At 45.3% G+C, this 23,736-nt stretch overlaps 1 protein-coding gene across 7 annotated transcripts in view; it reads right to left on the bottom strand.

The window, feature by feature from the left end:
* Positions 1-23,736, bottom strand: part of TGFBR2 (transforming growth factor beta receptor 2) — an 89,526-nt gene that overhangs the window by 65,058 nt on the left and 732 nt on the right. For 3 of the 7 annotated variants that reach the window (XM_068982913.1, XM_068982918.1, XM_068982916.1), the window contains exons 1-3: positions 23,580-23,673; positions 12,763-12,768; positions 7,895-7,941 (exon numbers count right to left, since the gene is read on the bottom strand). The exons of 1 other annotated variant lie outside the window; for it this stretch is intronic. In XM_068982913.1, coding sequence (XP_068839014.1) covers positions 7,895-7,941; positions 12,763-12,768; positions 23,580-23,673 — 147 coding nt within the window. Of the gene's footprint in view, positions 1-7,894; positions 7,942-12,762; positions 12,769-23,579; positions 23,687-23,736 lie in introns of those variants that run through there. 3 more of the 7 variants (XM_068982912.1, XM_068982914.1, XM_068982917.1) reach the window with 2 other exon arrangements.

Raw genomic sequence — 23,736 nt, 5'->3', positions numbered from 1 at the left:
TGTTACTATTCTTCTCCATAGTTCCCCGTGCTACACAGCAGGGTCTTGTTGATTTTCCATGTTACATGCAATAGCTTGCCTCTGCCTCGTCTAGACTCCCGTCCCCACCTCCCCCTTGGCAACCGAACTCTGATCTCACATTCTGAGTCTCAGAGGTGTGCTCATCTGTGCCATATTTCAGATTTCACGTGAAGGTGACAGCATACAGCATTTGCCTTCCTGACTCCCCTTAGTGTGACCATCTCTAGTTGCACCCATGAGGCTACAATGGCACTGTTTCATTCTTTTATGGCTGAATAGTATTCCATCTTGTGTGTGCGCCACATCTTTATCCACCCAACAATCATTTTAACCAGGAACAATGAGAACCACAAGGCCCTGGAAGTGCATCTGATCACTAGGTACTGGGATCCAGTGGGCTGCTTCCAATGACGGGCAATGGTGAAGTAACATTCACCGCAAGGGCTGAGGGTGGAGCATGCAACTTCAACTTCAAAACGTTGTCAATGACCCTTGACTAGGAAGTCAAGCTACAGTTCTTGACTACAGTCAGGCTCCTTGGAGGAGTTTTTTTGCAAGCTCTTGTATGCAACTGACTTTGGTGTCTTTGATTTGCACTCAGTCTCATTCATTAAACGTACCCTGTGCTGGAGCAAAGGCCAAGGTGTGTAAAAAGCAGCATGGTTGCTAGGAGACTGAGAGAGCACATTCTACTCCATTTCACGGTCTCTCCCCACCTTGGTGGTGGTGGTTTTAGTCGTTAAGTCATGTCCGACTCTTGCAACCCCATGGACTGGAGCCTGCCACGCTCCTCTGTCTATGGGATTCTCCAGACAAGAATCCTGGAGTGGGTTGCATTTCCTTCTCCAGGGGATCTTCCTGACCCAAGAACTGAACCCAGGTTTCCTGCCTTGCAGGAAGATTCTCTATTGACTGAGCTACAAGGGATGCCCCCTCACCACCTCGGTCTGATCTTCTTGCCTACACCAATGCTGGTGCAGTCTGGCTCCGTTTCTGTGGAGCACAATGTAAGACGTGTCTATAAATGTAAGCAGAGAAGTAAATACGAAAGCCAGCAGGCGGCTGGGCGGGGGGAAAGGTGACACGCGGCCTCTGGTTTTAGGGCATCTGAACTGGCTGTTGCCTCCAACCAAAATGTTCTTGTTGCAGACGCCTGCCTTCTGCTCACAAGGACATGCCAGTCATCGCTCTCTTCCTGCACCCTGAGCTCACCATCCCTGACAGAGCAGCAGAGTCCCGTCTGCTCACTGGTACACGCGCACTTTGGGCTCCAGGCTGCGAACACTGCCTGGCACGCAGTAGGCCCCTGGAGTTTTCCATTTCCCTGAGTTCTCAAAGGCAAGTTTCATATGCCTTCCTTAGGTTCCAAGAGAAACCTTCTACCCTCCTGATAAATTCTTCTTACTTGTAAAAAATTAATACACATTTTCTGGAGCAGGAATAAAAATATACTCACAGAGGAAACAGGAAGATGGAGACAAAAAGATGTATTGGACCCAGACATGGAGGTATGAACAGTCAGGGCAGAGTGGAGAGAAAAGGAAAAGCTCGAGATCTGGTTGGTCAACACTAGCCATAATATAAAGAAGTCAGTTCAGAAGTCAAAGAAGGACAAACAACAAGGGCTACTGTATGGCACAGGGAGCTAACTGTATGCAACATCCTGTGAGAAACCAGAATGGAAAAGAATGTATATACAAGTATGACTGAGTCACTTTGCTGTACGGCAGAAATCAACACATTATACATCAACCATATTTCAATAAAATTTTAAAAAAGAACTAAAAGAGAGTGACATTTCAATTCAAATTAACTAAAGTGAAATAGAATCAAATCTCCAGTTTCGAGCAGCGATAGCCATTTTCAAAAGGCTTGGTAGTTGCATTTGGCCAGGATAGATTTAGAGCATTTTTCATTACAGAAGAAGGGTCTACTGGACAACACTGATACAAAGAAATCCCCAAAGACCTGGGTTTCTCATCTTCCAAGGAGCTCTGAAACCAAAGGCTCCAAGGGACATGGAAAGGGAAGTAGGACAGAACGGAAAAGTTGCTCCCCAGAAGAGACGTGCTGACTGGCTAAGATGTCCTTGGAAATTAAAGCTCCATCTTGACTTCATAAGAAACGTGATTTGTATTCAGTTTGTATTAAATGACTGCCCGTGTGCAGTATTACAGCTGAAAGAAGGACAGAAGACAGTCGGGGACAGGGGCTAGAGTTCCAGAGTAAACCCACAAGCTGTGAGTGGCAGCCGCAGAAGGTTCCAGAAGTGAGAAAACGTGGACCGAGCCAGATTTGCAACAGGCTGCTGCCTGGGAGGACTCACGCCAGCTGGCACCACTCTCAAGATACAAGTCCCTCTGTCTAAAACAACACTCTGTGCACAAAGCGAGGCCCATCTGACTCCTAAGGCATCAAACTGTTCTTATTAAACCCCATCTCAATGGCTGAGACCAAATGAAGAGGGAGGCACACAGATCACATTTCCACTCAAAGCCCACATAAGCCTACAGCAAGGAAATGAACATTTCAGGAAAAATACTAGCCTTTTTTTTTTTTTTTTTCAGGCTTTACAAGGGTGTAAGTCACAGCACGCCAAAGAAGGGTGAGCTCCCAGAAGAACATAGCAGAGAGGTGACCAAAGCGGGGAGTATTTATTCACAAGGGAAAATTCCAGTGCTCTCAGGGAAGTTTCTTACCCTGGAGTCTTTTGAAGGAAGAGGAACCCAATGAAAAGCATTCCTTCAGGAAAAGTTTTCTCCCTGAGATTTCTACCTGCCTCTCTAACTTTTCTTTACCCGGTTTCCCAGGAGGAATGTTTTACAGTCTCTACCTTTCCCTGGGCAGAGACATTATGCATATTCTTCTCCTACAAGACAATACTGTTTGTCCAGTCCTTTAAAGATTAAAACAAACAAACAAACAAAAAAAACCACACACAGATAATAAGAGGGCTGGCTGTATCCTCTTACAGCAAAGTACTATAATTCAAGTGTTACTGCTGATGAGTATTTCCATAGACACTAGGATATCATGGATCCAGGAAAGAGACAGCCTCTAATTCCAAAAGACAGGAATGGAGAGATGCAAATAATTCAGTCCGTCCTGCTAAGAAATGACCTGATTATCCTCACTGGATGACTTGAGGAGAAGGGGAATTTGAAGGCACTAACTGTCCTGTCCATTATGGTAGCCATGTGGGTAGCTCTATGTACATGTGGATACATCCATTTAACTGAAATAAAGTAATATTTATAATTCAGTTCCTTAGCTGCAGCTGCTACACTTCAAGCCATCTGTTTGTAGCTAATGGTTATCACAGAAGACAGCAAGCACAGATACAAGGTAAGGTCACCACTGCAGAAAGCTCCACGGAGCAGGGCTGCTTACCAAGATGCCTACACGATCTGTCTTCATGACGTCATGAAGATTATGAAATAGAAAGCTCCCTGGATACCACGTTTCTGGGCTATTGGCATCCTTCACCACCTAATGAATTCCTTGCAGAGGTTTATCTATGTTGTCCAATCAACCCAACCTCCCGGGGCGCAGGCATTCAAATGGCATTAGGTAGAAGAAAAGGATTCCGCTGAGGCACTCCTTAATTGAAATGCTACATTCTTTAGACTTCTAAAAGTTTGAAGCATACATTTGAGGTACCTGTGGTGCAGACATGCCAGGAAAATATGAGTGAGGCCTGGTAAAAGAAAGTGCTCCCTTGGAATGAATGAATCTATGCCCTTGTTTTTTTCACACTGTATTTCAGAGGAGTCAGCAGGCTGTGAGTGATGTGAGGTCTATGTGGAAACTAAGGTAAGCGTTAGTCACTCAGTTATGTCTAACTCTTTGTGACCCCATGGACTGTAGCCTGCCAGGCTCCTCTGTCCATGGGATTTCCCAGGCAAGAATACTGGATGGTTGCCACCCAGGGAATGAAACCAAGTCCCCCTCACTGCAGGCGGATTCTTTACAGCCTGAGCCACCAAGGGTAAATGGGGATACTAAAGGCTCTGGGCCTCTTAAGAGCTTCGCTATATATCTTTGGAGGTGCCATGAAGAAAATACTGTTTTAAAAAATTATAAAGTGTTTGGGGGAGAGAAGGATTGGGAGTGATGAGCAGAGGCAAACTAGTATATAGAGGATGGATAAACAACAAGGCCCTGCGGAAGGTGCGTGCGTGCTGAGTCACTTCAGTCGTGACCCACTCTTTCTGACCCTATGGACTATAGCCCGCCAGGCTCCTCTGTCCGTGGGATTCTCCAGGCAAGAACACTGGAGGGGATTGCCATGCCCTCCTCCAGGGGATCTTCCCCACCCAGGGATCAAACCCGCATCTCTATGTTTCCTGCTTTGGCAGGCGGGTTCTTTACCACTAGTGCCACCTAGCTCAGGGCCACTATCCTCTGATTAACCCATAATGAAAAAGAATATATATATGTATGTATATATATATATATATATATATATGTGTGTGTGTATAACTGAATCATTCTGTTGTGCAGCAGAAATTAACACAAAATTGTAAAACAACTATACTTCAATTAAGTTAAAAAATATGTATGTAAAGCCATAAGACATATATTTCACCATGGGATCAGAAACAAGCGTCCAGGAGCTAACTTGACGTGCAGGGAGGTTGTGATGGGCTCCCCTGCCTTCTGCTCATTGCACACGCGTGACAGGAAAGGAAGAAAGGAGTCCACTACCTGAACATCACACCCTCCTGGTCTTGCAATGGTTTGAGGATGACATGCCCCTACTTATAATCTGCCAGTCACCAATTAGGCCAAAGGGTTTCCCCAGTGGTTCAGCAGTAAAAGAATCCAACTGCCTATATGGGTTTGATCCCTGGGTAAGGAAGATCCCCTGGAAAAGGGCATGGTAACCCACTTGCCTGGCAAATCTCATGGATAGAGGAGCTTTACAGGCTACAGCCCATGAGGTCTCAAAACAGTCCAACCTGAGTGATTAAAAAACAACAACAACAATTAAGCCCAGAGGACCTGGCCTGGCACCGAAGGCCCTCATAATCTGACTAACTTCCTGCTCAAAAAGCCCTTATCAGAAACCCTTTGATATGTTCCTTTCTTCTGCTTCCCTCACCCCAGGCCTTTGTACCTTCCCCCAAGATCTCCTGGCTGTGCCAAGGGATCACCACCTAGGAGGCCTGCCCTGGACCCACAGAAAGTTCAGTGCCCCTGCCAGCAGCTCGGAGGGTGACTGGGACCAGGAGAACGGCTTCTCCAAGGAGGCCTGGTGTCCACAGCAGGCTGGGGCCCACCTTGGCTACGGTCAGGGAGCTGGAAAACGACCTCGGTGTGGTCGGCGGGCACACATCAGAGGCAGGCGTCTTCCCAGCTTGCCGCTTCCTTTAAGCAGGTTCACAAGTCTGACCCTGGCGGTCAACCGTTTCCTCCTTTGGAAAAGTCATCGATCTCCAACCCAATCCACAGCGTTCTGCCTCCTTTGGCCTTGACTTTTCTCCACCTCTATGGTGACGTGGGCCTATATTTACCCCACTCTGGAGATAAGTTTCCAGAAGTAAAGGGATTCAGATTCTCCTTCAGCTCTATAACAAAACCTTGCTCTTAACGGTTACACTGGATTTAAAGTCAGAAGATGTGAGATTTTGAACCTAAAAAATGGTACTTCTTTGCTGGGAGACCAAGCAAATCCCTTGGTCAAATTCTCTATTTGTAGCCCAGCTGGGTTAGGCTAAACCCTGTGTTTCTCACTCTGGGTTCCCCATGAGAACCATCTGGGGATCTTTCAAAACAATCCTGATGCCAGGGCCTAAACCCAGGGCAAAGAAGTCAAACTTTTAGGGGTTTGGTTGAGGCATCTAAAACTCCTTAGATAATTCTAATGTGCAGCCAGAATTTAAATTCTGTTCAGGGAGGATTTATACTATGCAGAATGAAGAACTCAGCAGGGACAAGCTTAAGGTGTAAGGACAGGGGTATGGTGCCCCTGGACATAGGTGGCCAGGCCTACCAGCCATCGGCCCGCTGTTAGGAAAACCACAGACTGCACTTAAACTGAACCTTATTATAAATGTTTACACAGGTAGGGACAAGTTCTACCTAAGCAATCTTCATATGTGACCCAAGAAATCGTTTTAGGATGAAGCAGGGATCATAAACATAATGGTCTCCAGGCACTTGTTTGCTACTGTACGAATTCCTTCCAGGAAGATCATCTTTAGATTAATTTTTAAGTGCAGATTTCACAAGTTCCTATCATTTAAAGGGTGGAAATCCTCTGTCAATCACGGAGGGGACAACAGGCCTAAAGGAAGGGCTGCTGGAAAAGTCCGAGGAGCAGCTTCCTGAGAAAGCTGAGTCTCTCAAGTGTTTCGGCCCTCATAAGGGAGAATGAATAGTGAGTTCAAGGAGACGAACGGGAGAAAGCCTATCTCCCTTTAGAGAAACGAGCAAAGAAGTTAAGAAGATACACAGTTCCTTAGATCAGAGGTAACAGTTGTAGATAAACTCTTCCTTCAGAAAAATCCACATAGTTAAGTAGACAAAAAAAAAAAAAAGGTAAGTTTTAAGTCAGTATGCCCCAGCAATGTAATTTCTGTTTCTAGTCTTCGTGAAATTTTTCTTTTTTCTATTTAAGCAAACATATATTGAGCACGTTTTTATTTAAACAAACATATATTGAGCACCATTTATATGACAGATTCAAAAAAGGACCATTTCTAGAACGTTCAAATGTATTTTTCTTATTACATTTGCCTTAACAGCAGTCAGTATGTCAAATGATACATTTTACAGGATTATATAAAAGGCATTATTCCAGAGGATTTACTACAAGTCCCTTTACAAAAGAAAGTGTATAAAGGTACACTGAAATGTATTGTAGTTGGGAGAGTCTCTCCAATTATGATACAAATTCTTGAACGCAGTCATTATGTAAAGAAGCTCATCTGTTCTAGGGAGCATCCACCGAGGAGGAGGGATCAGACTCATCCGGGATACTGGTATGGGAAACCATCCCGATGGACCTGCTCAGAGAGAAAGTGGTCTGTGGGACAGATGGGGCTGCTTTTACGCGTTTCCTTAATTGAAATGTAGGAAAACAACAGCACAACCCAGCTTCTCTTTTTATGAACTCTCTTAACTGTCCTTGTGTGCTGGCAGCCTGAATGAGGCTTCTGCCAACGAGGCCATTTCTCACCAAATCCTTTCAAGATGTCATAATCACAGGTGCAGTCTTCACAACTCCTCAAGGTTTAATTTCTTTACTATCAAAGCAATGTGACTAAACACTAGATGTCTAATGTTACTCATATTCTGCCAGCCCAAACAACTCTGTTTTTCCCTCCATCTTTTCCAGGCATCTGTCTTTAAGAAGATCTTCGAAGGGATCCCAGAAGTCATTGATCTCTGGGCCTTCCCACATAAAGACCCTCATGTTCCTGACCACGTCATGTACCTTGAAGCTCAAGGTAAGGGCAAACCTACAGGACTAGGGCAACGGCCACGGGCTCTTCTAAATGGCAACATCTGTCTCGGGACGACAGTGACATAACCCTCAGAAAGTAGACCACATGGTGTTAAAAAGAGAAACTGTCCCCACAAGAAAAGGGGAAGGAGAAAAATGACTCACGACACAGTCTGAACTCCAGTAGGACTGGTGCTCAAAACCCTCAGAAAAATGTCTGGAGGAGGAACGCGCCAGTCCTAAAGCCGGCTTCTCAGGTTTAAGGCAAAAACACGAGGCCTCTGACACCAACCCTCCCCTTCGCTTTTCTACAATTCAGTTACAGAAACAGAAAAACATGATGGGACCAGGGTTCCGATCTTATACTTAATTAGAAATGAAGCAGCGAGGGAATACGATGACTGAAAATGATGAAAGGCAAACGGTACTTGACGATGCCTCTGGGGTTTCATCTTTCTGGGCCTCCGTTTCTGTGAAATGGGATAAGTAGGCCCGTCTCGGAGGGTTGTCTCCAAGGTTCCATGTGATGGGCAAAGGAAAGTGTTTTACAGATAACGAAGTATTCTGTGAACATATGGGATGATTAAAACACCGCTGCAATCAGACATGCTCAATACGTTTTCTTCAGTTAGCTGACTAGATCTTTTCCACTGGTCTTCTCTCCCCAGTCCGTCTCAATGGTAGTGCATGTACTGGTGTGCTCAGTTCTATCCGACTCTCTGTGACCCTACAGGCTGTAGTCCACCAGGCTCCTCTGTCCACAGGATTATCTAAGCAAGAATACTGGAGTGGGTTGCCTTTCCCTTCAAGTTATTCAAATCACTTCTCTTTTCTGCTCCCTGGCACTAGTTTTCCATCTGCCTGGACAAGTAAGCAAAGGACTATTCTTGCAACATTTGCTATGCTTTAAACTTTCATTTAACAGCTATTTTAACAATGAAAGACACTGTATATGTTCCCACGAGATATGCACACAGAGGGCGGTGGGCAGAAGTGCTCACTGAAATCAGGTCCTTCCCCTGCAGCCCTGCTCGCTGCTGATAAAAGGCAAAGGAGCCCAGAGTGTCCTGAGGTTCGTGTGAAGGCTGTCAACCAGCCCAATCCTCAGTTCCCCATGGCCTCGTGCTTCTCCTACAGCTTCAAGACCCTGCACTGTGACAGCACGAGGGCCACAGCTTCCATGGGCTGCCTGTGTAACCTGGACGATGCTTTAAGAAAAGTGACTCGGGACCAGTTCGACATTGCCAAGAATTTTCAGGGGCTTCCTCCAAAACCTTTCAGGAATATAAATTATTTTAGAGTACAGGTCATCAGCAAAATAGTCCATTGTATCAGAGGTCAGGAATTGTTTGAGGCTTCCTTTTCCAGAACTTAAAGCAAGATGTATAAATAAAGACATACAGAGAAGAACAAAACTGCTTTGACTGGCAGAACGTGAGTGACACAGACAACTAACATTTAGTCCATTGTTTTTACATAAAAGAGGAGATCCCTTGAGAAGCAAAGCCAATGGGCTTAGAGCAGAGGGGCTTCAAGGTTCAAGTTCATTGGAGCTCTAACACTCATTCAAGAAGTAACCACTGAACTGTTGGGAAACCAGATTCCGTACTGGGCCCCGAAGACACAATAGGCCTCTAATTCAAAAACTGGTAATGGGACACACTCTGATTTTGACAAACTGCTTTGCAAAGTGTTGAATAAACAGAAGTGAGTCTATAATTGCCACAAACATCCCCACATTTTGGAATATTCATGTTTTCAACAGTTTTGAAAGCTCACCAACAGCATATCAGTTAAAAGTATTCTCTGTCTAGTAAGTGCCACAGAAATATTAAGACACAAATTCCTTATTTCACCTCCTTTCCCCCCATCAACAGAGCAGGCGGGGCTAGCTTGCTAGTCCATGTCCACGTTATTTTATGAAGTCTACTCCAGAATGCCCACAGCGGAGGGCTGAGGGGTGATGACTCAGCTGGAAAGGAGGGGAGATGTGTCTGGAAGCCGCGCTGGTGCAGGAGGCAGCCCAGCAATGGAGTGTTGACCCAAGGGCTGTGACGGTGGGGCTGAGACCTTCCAGGCCTTCTCTGGAGACCCATCCCTATTAAGTGCCCACCTAAGGCAGTCTTTCTACCTGTCTCCTACCCATGAGCTATTTCCACAGGACTTTTCCAAATGTGCCAACAGGAGTCCTTTGCAGACGGGATGTTTTCCAGCAGCTCTCCACCAGCCCACTACCCCAGCATTCAACAGCCCCTTCTCCAACCATCCCAACACAGGAAATAAGCAATGAGTCAGAAAATGAAAGGCAGAACTGGCAAAAAAAAGAAAAAAAGAACAACTGTCCTAAGTTGTCAGATGGTGTGATTTACTTTGACTTTTTCTGGCCTCTGCAGTCATAGCACATTGGGCCCTTGACAAAAGATGTGCACAAGAAGATAAATGAATCAAAGGCGGCTGTGATGGGGTGGAAAAACAACAGCCCTCCCACCCACAGAGTGCAGCTCCCCCAAATTCACAGAGACTACAGGCTGAACACACAGGAAACCTCCACTGTAAAGAGCCACTTACACAAATCAGGACGCGTACGATTTCCCACAAGCCCGTGGCTCTCTCACATACCCCGACAGGTGGCTATAAATAACCAGCCCTGGAGGATGCACCTGGGGGAGCAAAAAACAAAATCTTGTCAACCACCCCCCTCACCCCCCCCCCCCATGTTGGATTTATAAGCAGCATCCCTGGCCTTTAAAAGTAATGAATTTCAAACCCAACAATCTTTTCAGTGACAACACATGCTGAGCACCAGGGAAAAATCAGACAGATGGCTCTCCCTCAGAGGGTTTTCCTTCTAGGAAGAGATTTAAAACACACACACATCTAGCCACAGGAAGCTTCCCTCCAGGGCTGCCCAAGAGGAAGCCAGGTCTGATGGAGAGACTGGGAAGGGAAAACCAGGACGCATCTGACTGCAGGTGGGACAGGAGAAGTGGGGTTTGGCCAGGCATTGCTTCAAAGGGACAGAGGCATCGCTGGGGATGAGGAGAGGATGGGAAAACCTGCGGAGCAGAACAGTCGCGAGTTAGAGAAGCTGAGTGAAACCAGGGCCTAAGGCTGCAAGAGGACAGAACGGGGCTGAGGGAGAGGCTGGGCCCATCCAGGCCCGTGGTCGTCCAACTGATGCTGGGTCCTGTCTGTGCAACCTAGACCAGGGATGCACCCAGACCTCAGGAAGGAAGTGACGGCCTTGCAGTCACCTCGGATCCATGGAGAGGATCCATGGAAGATTTTCCAGCAGCTCACCTGTCAACATGACAGTTGTGGGGCAGAGTTAACTGATGTGATACATACTGTGTGCTGGAAAGACGAGGGGTGTCCGTGGGCAGAGACCAACAAGGAGAGCCTTACAGATGACTGAAAACAGGAGTTCAGTCTTGCACTGTGGTAGCACAATTTAAGAGCAAAAATGCATTTCTTGTAACTAGGTGATTGTTGTAAATAGTGTCTGATTAATTAATTAAGAGAGTCAGAAGCTTCTCAGGTGGCACTGGTGGTAAAGAACCTGCCGACCGATGCAGGGTCCCTGGGTCAGGAAGATCCTCTGGAGTAGGAAGTGGCAACCCACTGCAGTGTTCTTGCCTGGGATGGACAGATGAGCCTGGCGGGCTACAGTCCATGGGGCCACAAAGACTTGGAAATGACTGAGTGTGTATACACACACACTACAGGGGACTCTATTTGAAAGCTAAAAAGCCTCTTGATGAAAGTGAAAGAGGAGAGTGAAAAAGTTGGCTTAAAGCTCAACATTCAGAAAACTAAGATCATGGCATCTGGTCCCATCATTTCATGGCAAACAGATGGGGAAACAGTAGAAACAGTGTCTGACTTTATTTTGGGGGGCTCCAAAATCACTGCAGATGGTGATTGCAGCCATGAATTTAAAAGACGCTTACTCCTTGGAAGAAAAGTTATGACCAACCTAGACAGCATATTCAAAAGCAGAGACATTACTTTGCTGACTAAGGTCCGTCTAGTCAAGGCTATGGTTTTTCCAGTGGTCATGTATGGATGTGAAAGTTGGACTGTGAAGAAAGCTGAGCACCGAAGAATTGATGCTTTTGAACTGTGGTGTTGGAGAAGACTCTTGAGAGTCCCTTGGACTGCAAGGAGATCCAACCAGTCCATTCTAAAGGAGATCAGCCCTAGGATTTCTTTGGAAGGAATGACGCTAAAGCTGAAACTCCAGTACTTCGGCCACCTCATGTGAAGAGTTGACTCATTGGAAAAGACTCTGACGCTGGTTGTGATTGGGGTCAGGAGGAGAAGGGGACGACAGAGGATGAGATGGCTGAATGGCATCATGGACTTGATGGACGTGAGTCTGAGTGAACTCCGGGAGCTGGTGATGGAGAGGGAGGCCTGGTGTACTGCGATTCATGGGGTCGCAAAGAGTCAGACACGACTGAGCGACTGAACTGAACTGAACTGATAAATAAGTTGAGATCTGATGGGAAAGAAGCAACATGAGACAAGGCTGAATGGAAAGTTTTTTCTACATTTTGTTTGTTTTTACCAACTAAGTTGTCAAAAGAAAAAAAAAAAGTCAGAAAAGAAAATTATTTGGAAAAATCAAAAAGTTGTTAGGAGAATGAGTTTTTTCAACCGACAGGGAGCCACAACTATTGGAAGATAAGAGCAGCTGAGGTGCAAACATTGCCTTTTGTTGAGTAAAACACAGAAGCTCCTCAATGAAGAAGCCAGTCATAGAGCTCTCAGAATAGTCTAAAAGTAATGTTGCGGGATTCAAGAAAAATGGAATCCTCCCTGAGCACTGACCAAAAACATTTCTCAAGACAATAGATTTTTTTTCCATATTGAAAAGTAGAACCACTTTCTGAAAAACCTGACATTAATTCATTAATTTATTGGAAACATACTTTATATACAAGGGAGTACAACATATTTTAAGACATGCCAGCATATAATAGCTCCTGACTTAATTACAGCCTACAAATGTCAAGGTGTTCTGTGATTAAATACCTAAAGAGTAAACGTGACGAATGCTGAGTTTAGCAAAGAAAAGGATCCCTAGGAGCTACACTTGGTGGTCTTGGGACAGTCAGTGGAGGAAACAGGCATGAAGGATGCTCTGGGTAAAGTGAAAGTGAAAGCTGCTCAGTCGTGTCTGACTCTTTGTGACCCCACAGACTTCTCCATGGAATTCTCTAGGCCAGAATACTGGAGTGGGTAGCCGTTACCTTCTCCAGGGGATCTTCGCAACCCAGGGATCAAACCCAGGTCTCCTGCATTGCAGGCAGATTCCTTACCAGCTGAGCCACCAGGGAAGCCCAAAAGACATGGGTTAAAACCTCAATCAATTGACTCGCTTTCAGCAATTTTCTTTTCTGGTAGCCTTAGAGCATTACTTACCCTCGGTTAAAACAGGCTCTGTAGCTGAGGATGAGTCAGAGTACCCTCATAAAATGGACAGCTACCCTTCCTTGAATTCTTCCTTCTTTTCCTCAGTGATAGAAAAAAGTCTGATCTGACATACTGAAATCTCTGCAGATCACTTGGTACTCCTGCGGAAAGGTTTCCACAATATTGCAACAGAGCTTCTCACACTTTAATGTACACATATATGAATCACCCAGAGATCTCTTAAAATTGCAGAATCAGATTTGAGGCAGTAGGTCTGGGTAGGGGTCCAGCATTCTGCATTTCCCATAAACCCTCAGTGATGCAGATTCTGCTGGCAGCCGGACCGCCCTTTGGGTGGCAAAGCACTGGAGCATCTTTCGTTGCTGTTAGCAGGGGACGATAGAAAGGCATCATATTTGACCTCAAGAATTTGGCCTCATGGCACACTACAGGTCATGAAAGGTAGATGTGGAAAGAGAAATGAGGCTCCTGGAGAGTGAGAAAGGAGAGAGAGCAGGGCTGCAGGGGGAGGGGACGGACAACAGAAGAGGGCAGCAGACAAGAAGACTGGCTGGCCCGCTGGGCATTACAGTGAGTAAGCGGCGACGAGACAAGCTAGAATAGAAGCGTGCCCAGGCTGGGTTCAGAGGGCCAGAGATTATTTTAAAACAATGAACTTCAAGGGATTGCAGAACAGTGAATAAAAAATGTTACTATTGGGTGTTTTGTTTCGTTTTTGCCTTGTCACATATTTGAAGGCAAATTTTATCATATGGTCTTTCTTTTTTTGCTCAATTCTATGGGTTTGAGAGACTAAAACATAAATGTGAGCTGTGATAACAAGACAGTCATCCAAAGCAACAGTCAGAAGATTCCCCCGCTGCTGACTATACAGAAATGCAATTATGGGACTCAGAGCTATGCCCCTGCCGAAAAGAGTATCTGAAAACTGCCCAGATGAAGCAAATTCTGTCCTTTCTGAGACTGCTTGGAGAAATTTTTGAAAGGCAAGACAAGACTAGTTATATTCAGACAAGTTTCCATTTGTTTCCCCTAAAGACAGATGCTCCTTCAGGGTTCTCTTTTCCTAGATGTAGAGAAGCATTTCCTAACTCTCTACCTTAGGAAAACTATTCACAGACCTTCTCACCAACTCAGAGGAAGGGGAGGATGCCAACCCTGTAATTAACCAGAGGGAAATGGTGTTCCCACCCAAACCCAGGCCGCCTTTCTTTGGCCAGGAGGAGAAAGCGGGAGCTGCAGGAAACGTGCCCTTTGGTGAGGATGTCTGCACAGGCTGCACTAGGAGATTTCCAAAATAACCGTGGCTTGTTTCTTTTTTTAATAGCATCCATTCCCAACAAACTCCAACTGGATGTCTGTGGTATTCGTCTGTTCCAATCTGGGATGACTTTCAATAGTTTTCTATTTTGATTAGTTAATGATTATTTTTCTAAGTCAACATTGATGATTTCCTTCACTAACACCCAGCTTTTTCAGGACAGAAAAAGCTGCAAATCTTATCCAGTTGAATTCATGCCACTATACATAGAAGAAAAATGAGACCCAGGGAGCCCAAAGGAGGCAACCAGGCCCCGAGACACCTTGACGGTGCCAGTATGATGGGGTTTAATCTTCATCGGCAGTGTCCTAGGCAGAGACTTAATCTCAAAACCATGGGTCAAAGCAGGCTTAGATCATTCAGGATCAAGGTTCTGTGATAATTACATATTTACAACTTCTTTTTCTACTTGGCTTGGGGCCTCTAATCTAGCAAAATGATGAAGACATTAGGGAAAAAAAGTTTTGGTCTGGTAATGTAACAATGCAGACTTCAGAGTATTTATATGGGATTGGGGGTGGGGAACATTTAAAATTTATTTTCTAAGTCAACAAGCAAACCCTACCATTAGGCACAGAGTCAGGTCTTCTGGAAGCTGAAGTTTATCAATTTTAAGGGAACTCTTTAAGAAAAAGAATATAAAATTAAGAACAGAAATTTAGGTATGAAAGTGAGTATTTAGAATTTAGAGTGGCATCTTACAAATTCCAAATTTTAAGAAGCTGCAGATACCACAAATATAAAATTTAAAAGAAAACAAATTAACTGCTTGATACACCTCTCAGATACATGCTACTACAGTTTTTGGTTACATTGTGTTTAATCATCTCTTCCAGTGGTATTTCGCAATATCTCTTCAGAGAAAATCTGAAATAACTCGATACTTCCTCTAGAATTGACAACCACAATTTGTAATTTATTCTTCTTTTCCCCTTCTTTCTGGATGCCCTGTGTGGCATGCGGGATCTTAGTTCCCCGACCGGATTGAACCTGTGTCCCCTGCAGCAGAAGTATGGAGTCTTAACCACTGAAGTGGAAGTCCCTAGAATGTTTTAATTTATTCTTGAATAACCTGGAAGCATTTTTTTGGCTTCATAATTAACTCATGTAATTAGTATCATATGAATGTTTTGAGATGCCTCTAAATTTAGGAAAGCCTCTCTATCAAGTTTCTTCTACAGATGAGCTGTCATTTTCAGGCCATTCAAGATGCCTTAAATATTCTTTACCTTGATGACACTTGTTAACTGTATTGCCAGGGTCCCTCCTAGAGCAAGAAGGCAGGCCTGTACCAGGGAGAAGCCTTGAGGTTAAGTTCTATCCACATCATGGTAAAACCACCGTGGCATACCATATATATCCCCCACCTACTTATACATCCTTGAATTCATCCTTGAATTTCCCCAGTCCTTCCAAATAAAGTGTCTGTTTGCTCAGAATACCTAAACTCCTTGATGGCCATGATTCAGCCAGGGCTATTTCATCTGATGTGTATATTTCATTTTCCCATTAAGGTCACAAGGTAGGCCTAATGTCTGACTACCTGGTGTATGGATTAAACATTCTTTTATTTAAAGAAATTAAATGGGATAACATATAAAGAAGGCCAAAGCATTAGAAAAATGTTGGCTATCACCATTATTTCTCTGAACTCCCAGAGTCTCCCAGCACCCAGGCTATAAAGGAGAAGTGGTCTGTATCAATTGAGGTGGCCTGTTCAGTACAGCATAACACTTAGGGTCTAGGTACCCAAACCAGACCATCTTGGGTTCAACCCCAGTCTAACCATTTGCTAACTGAGTGGCCTTAGTTAATTTCCCTGATCTCTAGAAGCTTACTATGAGCATTATAAAGTTCACATGCCTGGAGGTTAAATAATACACATTAAGTACTCAGTGTGGTCCAATGAGAGTAACTAAAGTCATAACATTATCAGGAAACCTGTCCATAAAATCTCTCACATGAAGCTTCCTCAAGACGAAACACCACTGCGGGGGCTTGAGCCACTGTCCCCTACTTCAGCAAAGTTCTGCAGAGTTCAGGACAACCATCAGTCATCCACAAAGCAGCGGGGTGAACTTCCTGCCACAGCTAATGAATCCTCCACCACAATTTACACCTTTAACAGAAAAAGTAGAAAACGTTGATAATACACACCTGACTCCCTAGTTTCCTTCAAAGACACTCATGTTGATTCTGCGAAGCTACCAGTTCCCCAAAATGCACAGTTTTGACAAAAATACCTTGTACGGTATCCTAAGGGCTTTTTATTTCTTTATACTGTACTGATATTCCTGTTTCCTTAAAAAGGCTTGAGAAGGCCACAGATCACTCAAATAAAATATTTACAATAGGAGAAGAAAACATCCAGATAAGCTGCACCGTGCCTCATGTTCCCAAGATCAAGAGGAAACGCAAGCGAGACACTGGGGAATCTTAAAGAAGCTGTGTAAGTGAGATCCTGGCTAGAACAAGTCAAATGAATAAAGCGTAAGTTTCCTGCAGGAAAAGACAAGCCATGAAAAACTGAATTTCCTCAAGGAGATACAATACTATGATTACAGCCAAACTCTTAGCCTTTTCATTAATGAGCAATCTCTTTACTCCAGGGAAAATATGATACAATCCACAACAACTAATTTTGTACCTAACACCTCAGCAAAGGCATGTGGTTTGTATAGATCCACCCCTGGCATCAGAACACCCAGGGCAGCGGCGTACAAAGGGTGGCCCACAGATCACAGGTCAGAATACTGAAAGTTACAGATCACACTAACCAACTGTTCAGCAAAACAGGTTTGATTCTTCTGCCTCAACTGACAAATGCACCTTAGAAAAGACCAAGTTCAACTCTCAAACTCTTGACCTGCTCAGAATCCAGCCCAGGAAATGGGGAAACTCCGTCCCAGACCCGGCCAACGGTCTACCTTCCTCTTTCCACTGGCTGCTCCGTCCAGCACCAAGAGAGACCATGTAAGCTCCCCAGTTTTCACGTTCACACCCCCTACAGCCCATATATACACAGCTGTGCCTTCGCCACCGCTCAGGCCCACAGACCAGTGGCTACAAAGGCCCACAGGAAGATGGGCCAAAGGTCCACATGAGCTGTACAAGCTGGTCCACAGCCGTCCGAGCAGCATATTCTGGGTTGCCAGGCACCTGAAACTGATCTACAAAGGGGAGACTTTGAGGACTTCCCTGGTAGTCCAGTGGTTAAGAATCCAACTTGCAATGCAGGGGATGTGGGTTCGATCCCTGATCAGGGAACTAAGATCCCACATGACATGGAGCAACAAAGCTCACATGCCACAACTACTGAGCCCACGGCCACAGTTAGGGAGGCTGTGCGCTGCAATGGAAAATCCCACGTGATGCAACGAGGATCCTGCGTGCAGCAACTGAGACTCGAGGCAGCCAACTAAACAAATGAATATTTTTTAAAAATAAAAAGGGGAGACTTTGGACTCACAGCCCCAGGGGTTTCCTCATCCCATGGGCAGGGGCCTGACCAGAGAAGAATAAAAGCAGTGCCCTTTAAATTCCAGGGTAGAGGCTCCTGTTGCCTGTATACTAGCCCTATATTTTAACTAAGCAGAAAAACTTGGTGAGGGGCAAATATCTTATCAGAAAAGAGCAAAAATAAATTTTAAAAAGAGCTGCATAAGATAAAGCGCAGGCAACCTTCCCCAGATACAATCTCACCATCCCACACACTTGCCCCAAGATAAGTCCATTCTAATGAGCTATAGCTTCAGCCCTGAGAACAGACCTAGGAACCCTGAAGAGGCTAAGCAGGAAATCCCAAGTTGACCACAGGCAAGGAGGCAGTTGAGTGCCAAGACTGAAAATGCTGATTACTACAAGTAAAAGAGAGATCCTTTCGAGAGGCAAAGAATATTAACCACCTACAAGCTTTCCAATGAGTGAGACACCAAAAATCAAGTCATTCCCCTTTGTGATCCTGGATAAATCCTACTATTCCCGCCTGCTCCAGCAGCTGTTGGAGGTCTGTACACAGATGCTGGTCCTACACGCCTGGAATCTAGGGTTGGTAGAGCACATCTTGAGAGACAGTTGGCCCAAGTCTAGCTGCTGTCAGTGGTCAAGGGATGGGTCACCGCAGGGAGTCCCACCACTCAGATGCTATTATTAGGAAGGGCCGAGTTTTCCTGGGGAAAGAGACTCTCCCTATCTTGATTTTCTGTAGTACGATGACAATCAGGTGACAATCAGGAAGGAGGCAGATCACAGGAGCAAAGCAAATCATGATCTCTGGGGCACTGAATGGATCGGTTCAGTTCAGTTCAGTCTCTCAGTCGTGTGCGACTCTTTGCGACGCCAAGAACCGCAGCACACCAGGCCTCCCTGTCCATCACCAACATCCAGAGTCCATGCAAACCCATGGCCACTGAGTCGGTGATGCCATCCAACCATCTTATCCTCTGTCATCCCCTTCTCCTCCTGCCCTCAGTCTTTCCCAGTATCAGGGTCTTTTCCAATGAGTCAGCTCTTCACATCAGGTGGCCAAGGTATTGGAGTTTCAGCTTCAACATCAGTCCTTCCAATGAACACCCAGGGCTGATCTCCTTCACAATGGACTGGTTGGATCTCCTTGCAGTCCAAGGGACTCTCAAGAGTCTTCTCCAACACCACAGTTCAAAAGCATCAATTCTTCGGTGCTCAGCTTTCTTTATAGTCCAACTCTCACATCCATACATGACCACTGGAAAAACCATAGCCTTGACTAGACAGGGCTTTGTTGGCAAAGTAATGTCTCTGCTTTTGAATACGCTGTCTAGGTTGGTCATAACTTTCCTTCCAAAGAGTAAGTGTCTTTTAATTTCATGGCTGTAATCACCATCTGCAGTGATTTTAGAGCCTCCAAAATAAAGTCAGCCACTGTTTCCACTGTTTCCCCATCTACTGAATGGATATTAGATGGTAAATTCCCCTTTCCTATGACATCTCTTGACTCACTTCATAACTTCCATCTCCACACACGTACACACAGACACAACAAGAAGGGCCGAGCAGAACACAAGGAAGACGAGGTTAGAAAACACACACACACACAGAGGCTAACTTCATGTGGCCTTGTACAGACGCCACCTTCCCCATTTATAAAAGAAAGATAATGAAACTTATCTTCTCCATTTTTTCTGAGGAGTAAATTAGATAGTAATGTCAGGCCACTGGCTCAGAGCAGCTTCTCAAATGTTACTTCTCCCTTCTCCTTACTTGTCCTTGAGATGAGCCAGTGTGTCTGCTTGGCTTCCCAAACCCCATAACATGCCAGGCAAGAAGGACCATCATCGTTATCCCACCTTGGTCAGAAGCCACAGGTGCATACAGAGCAAAATATTACAAGGGAAAGAAGGAGTGTGAGACACATGGTGAGCATTCCTGCTGCTAATGCCTACCTGTAAAATCACTTCTACTAAAAATCATGAGTTATTCTGGAACGCTGTACCAAAGGTCCCAAAGGGCAGGAACCAACAAGGTGACAGGGTTATGTTTCTCTGTGGAAATTGGCTAAATAATGCCATGCTGCAGCCAGGAAGGACATTTCCTCCACACCCTATTTTAAACTGTTTTGGTGGTTTGCATCAGACCTAAATAATAGCGACACTGCTCTTCTGCAGACAGCAGCTGCCCCAGGGCCACACTTCCCTTAGACAGACTCTGCTTCACTGCTTAAAAACCCAAACAGAAGACCCTGATGAAAAAAGAAACTTCAAAGCTAAATTTAGATTTCTGCACTTCATTTTTAATGAAAGTCTCCTTTCGACAATTTTCTAGAAAAAAAAAAAAGAGGGGGGAATGGATTTGTATTTCCAGTATTCACTGAAAACTATCTTTGGGAGAAAGTTTGAAAAAGTTTTGCAATGGCTTTGAATGCCCTACACAAATTCAATTGAACAGCTAAAGAGGCTGGATGAAAACTCGCAGCTTTCCTCCATGTTTGTCAGAAGTTAAAAGCAGCTTTTCCAATAGATCATCAGAATAAAAGGACCAATGACACAGTATAAAACAGCAAAATTGCCTATTGAGATCAGAGCCAAACTATTCTCACTAAAAGTAAAGATTTGACCATTCAGACCAAATACCCAATAAGCAGTGACTGCCTGGGTGTGAACATGCTGGCCTGGCCTGCCCTGCCTCCCGGAGGATGAAGTGGAGGCTCAGTGTGGTGTCTCCTGGGTGCTAAGTGGTACGCCAGGTGCTGCTGGAGACCTGGAGACAGAAAAACAAGGAAGACAAATCCACTGCCTTTGAGAGAGTCCCATAGAGAGCCCTGCCTTACTGCCCTTACCAGCAAGGCCTGCCCCCTGGCGGGAAGCTTTCGCTCCACCCAGGGTACTGAAAGCAGGTTTGCTTAAGATGACCCTTGAGGTAAGTCTTGAAAGATGACTGCAAATTATCCAAGGCAGCAGGAATTCCAGGGAGCAGCTTGAACAAAAGTGGGGTGACCCAACTGAGGGCCTGGAACAAGGCAGGCATAGAAAAGCATGGATCAATGAAAAACCTATGTTCAGAGGGACAGTGGAGGGAATGGAAGGCAACACTCAACACTCAACAAAGTGGGCTTCTGACAAGGGGTCTAGGGTCCATAGTGCTTCCCAGGACCCAGGGTTAAAATATGTATCCTTCTCTGGGTCTCAACACACTCCTATATCTTAGACTCAACAGAGGCAAAGACCAGGCCTGTCTTATTCACTCAAGATGCTGTTTCCAGGTCTGAGCCACCTGCCTGGCACCAAATGACATTATAAATACCGTTAAGAAGGAAGAAAGGGTAATGGACATTTTCCGCAACAGCACCAATGAAGTGTCATTCTTAATTGGAAAAATAGGGTTTAAAAAATTTTTTTAAGTAGTGTTGATAATGCAAATGGAGACCATGTAGCAGGCATGCTGGTTCTACAGACAGCAGTGTTTCAAGGTGGGGTGCTACCCTGAAAATAAGACCAGGCATCCAAAACGTGATGAGTATCTTATACAAACTGCAACTGCTTAAAAATAAGATGTCATTAATGCAAGTGGCCTAGAGGTAAGAAATGTGCTTTCTGGGAACAAAAGCAAATAGATCAAATTCTAGGCCTAGTGGTTTCCAGAACCCTGACAAAATCAGCAGTGATTTGGGAAAAGAAATTTATCTGTACTGACATTTTCATCAACACTGAGTCCTCAACAAGGATATCCTGTTAGGTATTTGAAAAGTAAAAGTTATATTTTTCAGATCTGAAGAGTTTTCAGACATTTAAAGTTGTCCCCCAAAGAGCAATTACTTAATTTGAGGCATTTCGGATAAGTGAGTCTACTAAGTCAAAAACAAAAACTCAGATACCTTTAAGTATATAGCTTAGTGAAGTTTGTCCATGCACTGAAATCCTTGGCTCACCTGTCAATATCCTAAACATAAGATGGAATTTTTTTTTTAAGTAACCCAAAAGAAGGCTATAAAAAAATCTTATTTCTTTCCTTACTATGCATTAAGATATATTGAAAAATGTCATGACAGGTTACTAATTATGTTAGGAAAATCCTGAAACCACTGACTTCCATGGAAAATTAAATACAAGTAGAATTAGGTTTCCTATCTTGATTACAGCTACCTTCGACCTTTAACTATCTTCAAAAATGTAACTTCAAATGAATACCAATTACAAGGGTTAAACCATTTTGTGGCTTTAATTCCATAAAAATATGAAATCTGTGGGTTTTGTAATGCTGTTTAAAAGCCCAAATAAAAAGCCAGTTGGCTTTTAAGCTAATTGTTTAAAAGTGTGTATATAGATGAACTGAGACTGACTCATGAACTACTGAGTCTGGAATTTGCAAATCATAAATCTGATCCTTGTAAACAAACCTGAGCAGAATCAGGGCCCACTAATTTCCTTCTTTCATAAACTGAAACAAAAGTTTTAATGATTTCTAATGTAAACTGAAAACTAAGGGTGCCATTTAAAATATTAGCAAAATATAACTTGGTTTTTTAAGAGTCTGGAGTATAATCAGAGAGTCAAACATTCTGGTACTGCAATGTGAGAAAGCACCCAAGAATAAAACAGTGGACTGTTAGTAAACCGTAGATCTCAAATTTGTGTTAGGATCTTTTTGTTTACAATATTGCTTCTTCCTCATTCTATTAAAAACTCCCATCTCCATGCCACCTTCAGCATAAAACATAATTCTTAAGAGTTGTCAATCCACTTCAAGGACTAGGGAATGTCCTGTGTAGAAACTCCTCCACATCTCTTCCAGACAAAACCAAACGTGGTCTGCCTCTGGCCCTTGGTAAACAGAATGTGTCCTCAAGAGGGAAGGGGGCTGTCCGATCCTCTACATTTCATCCCTACTCGCCGCGGGGCATCTCCAAGTCATCAAAAGCAAGGAGAGAGACACAAGACGATAAAGATGAAGGGAACTAAAATGATCCAGACCTAACCGCGTCCTTCCGCACATGAGGAGACTGAGGCCCACGAAGGTCCAAAGACTCTGGGTCTGTTACCAGATTCCAGATGCATATACTCAGGTCTGCAGCTAAGAGTTGCAAAATTTCTAACTGTCGAGGTCTCAGGGGTTGGATACTTTTCATAACAAATCCTTAAGAGCGCAATTTCTGCATTTTCCTCCCCTCAAAACCCTCTAGACATCAAGATCAGGTGGGCAGGGGTATTTAAGATTTTAACCCCTCTGTTTCCACCAAACCACTGCAGAGAGCCTTCAAGCCCGAAGCCGGGGCTGTCCTGCTCCCGGCAACATCTCAGGCACCCAGCACCTAGCAGGCACTCAGTAAACACTCCGCCTTCCACCTGACAAGCTCTCCCTCTGGTCTCATCCATGCCTACCCCAAGTGGAACCAGACAACTTTCCTTTGGCAATCGCTCTCTTCCTCTAAACTTTGCTAAAGTTACTCCGGGCCAAGAGGCCGGTCCGGGGGCATGTCACCCTGGGAAGGAGCAGAGAATGGGGGACCCTGCCCTTTCGGGGCGCTGGGCCACTCCAGGCCCGGACCAGGTGTGCCCGCCGCTCACTCCGAGGCCCGCCGCGTCCTGCCTCCGCCGATCACCAACTTCTCAAACTTCCCTTTCCGGGGGTGGGGGCGGCCCGGGACGCAGCGCCCTTCCTGCCCGCACAAAGGGGACCGGGCGCCCTGCGCGCCCCCCGCCGAAGCCACTTTCCTGGCCTTTGGAAAGAAAAGCCCACTCGTCCCAGCACAAGGCACCGGGGCACGGGGACCCAGGCCGCGTCCCGGCTTCGGCCCGCCTCCCAGGCCGACTGTCAAGCGCAGCCCGGCGGGGACCCGGGGACCCCGGCGCCAAGTCCAGGCGGGGAGCCACTCACCCGACTTGGGAACGTGCGGCGGGATCGTGCTGGCGATGCGCGTCCACAGGACGACGTGCAGCGGCCACAGGCCCCCGAGCAGCCCCCGGCCCATGGCAGCCCCCGCCGCTCCTCATAGACCGGCCCGAGCGCGTACGCCGCGCCTCCGCGCCCTCCG

This window comes from Capricornis sumatraensis, chromosome 10, assembly GCF_032405125.1.
Source record: "Capricornis sumatraensis isolate serow.1 chromosome 10, serow.2, whole genome shotgun sequence".
NCBI classification, from domain to species: Eukaryota; Metazoa; Chordata; class Mammalia; order Artiodactyla; family Bovidae; genus Capricornis; species Capricornis sumatraensis.
This window is presented reverse-complemented; position numbering and strand designations above follow the sequence as displayed.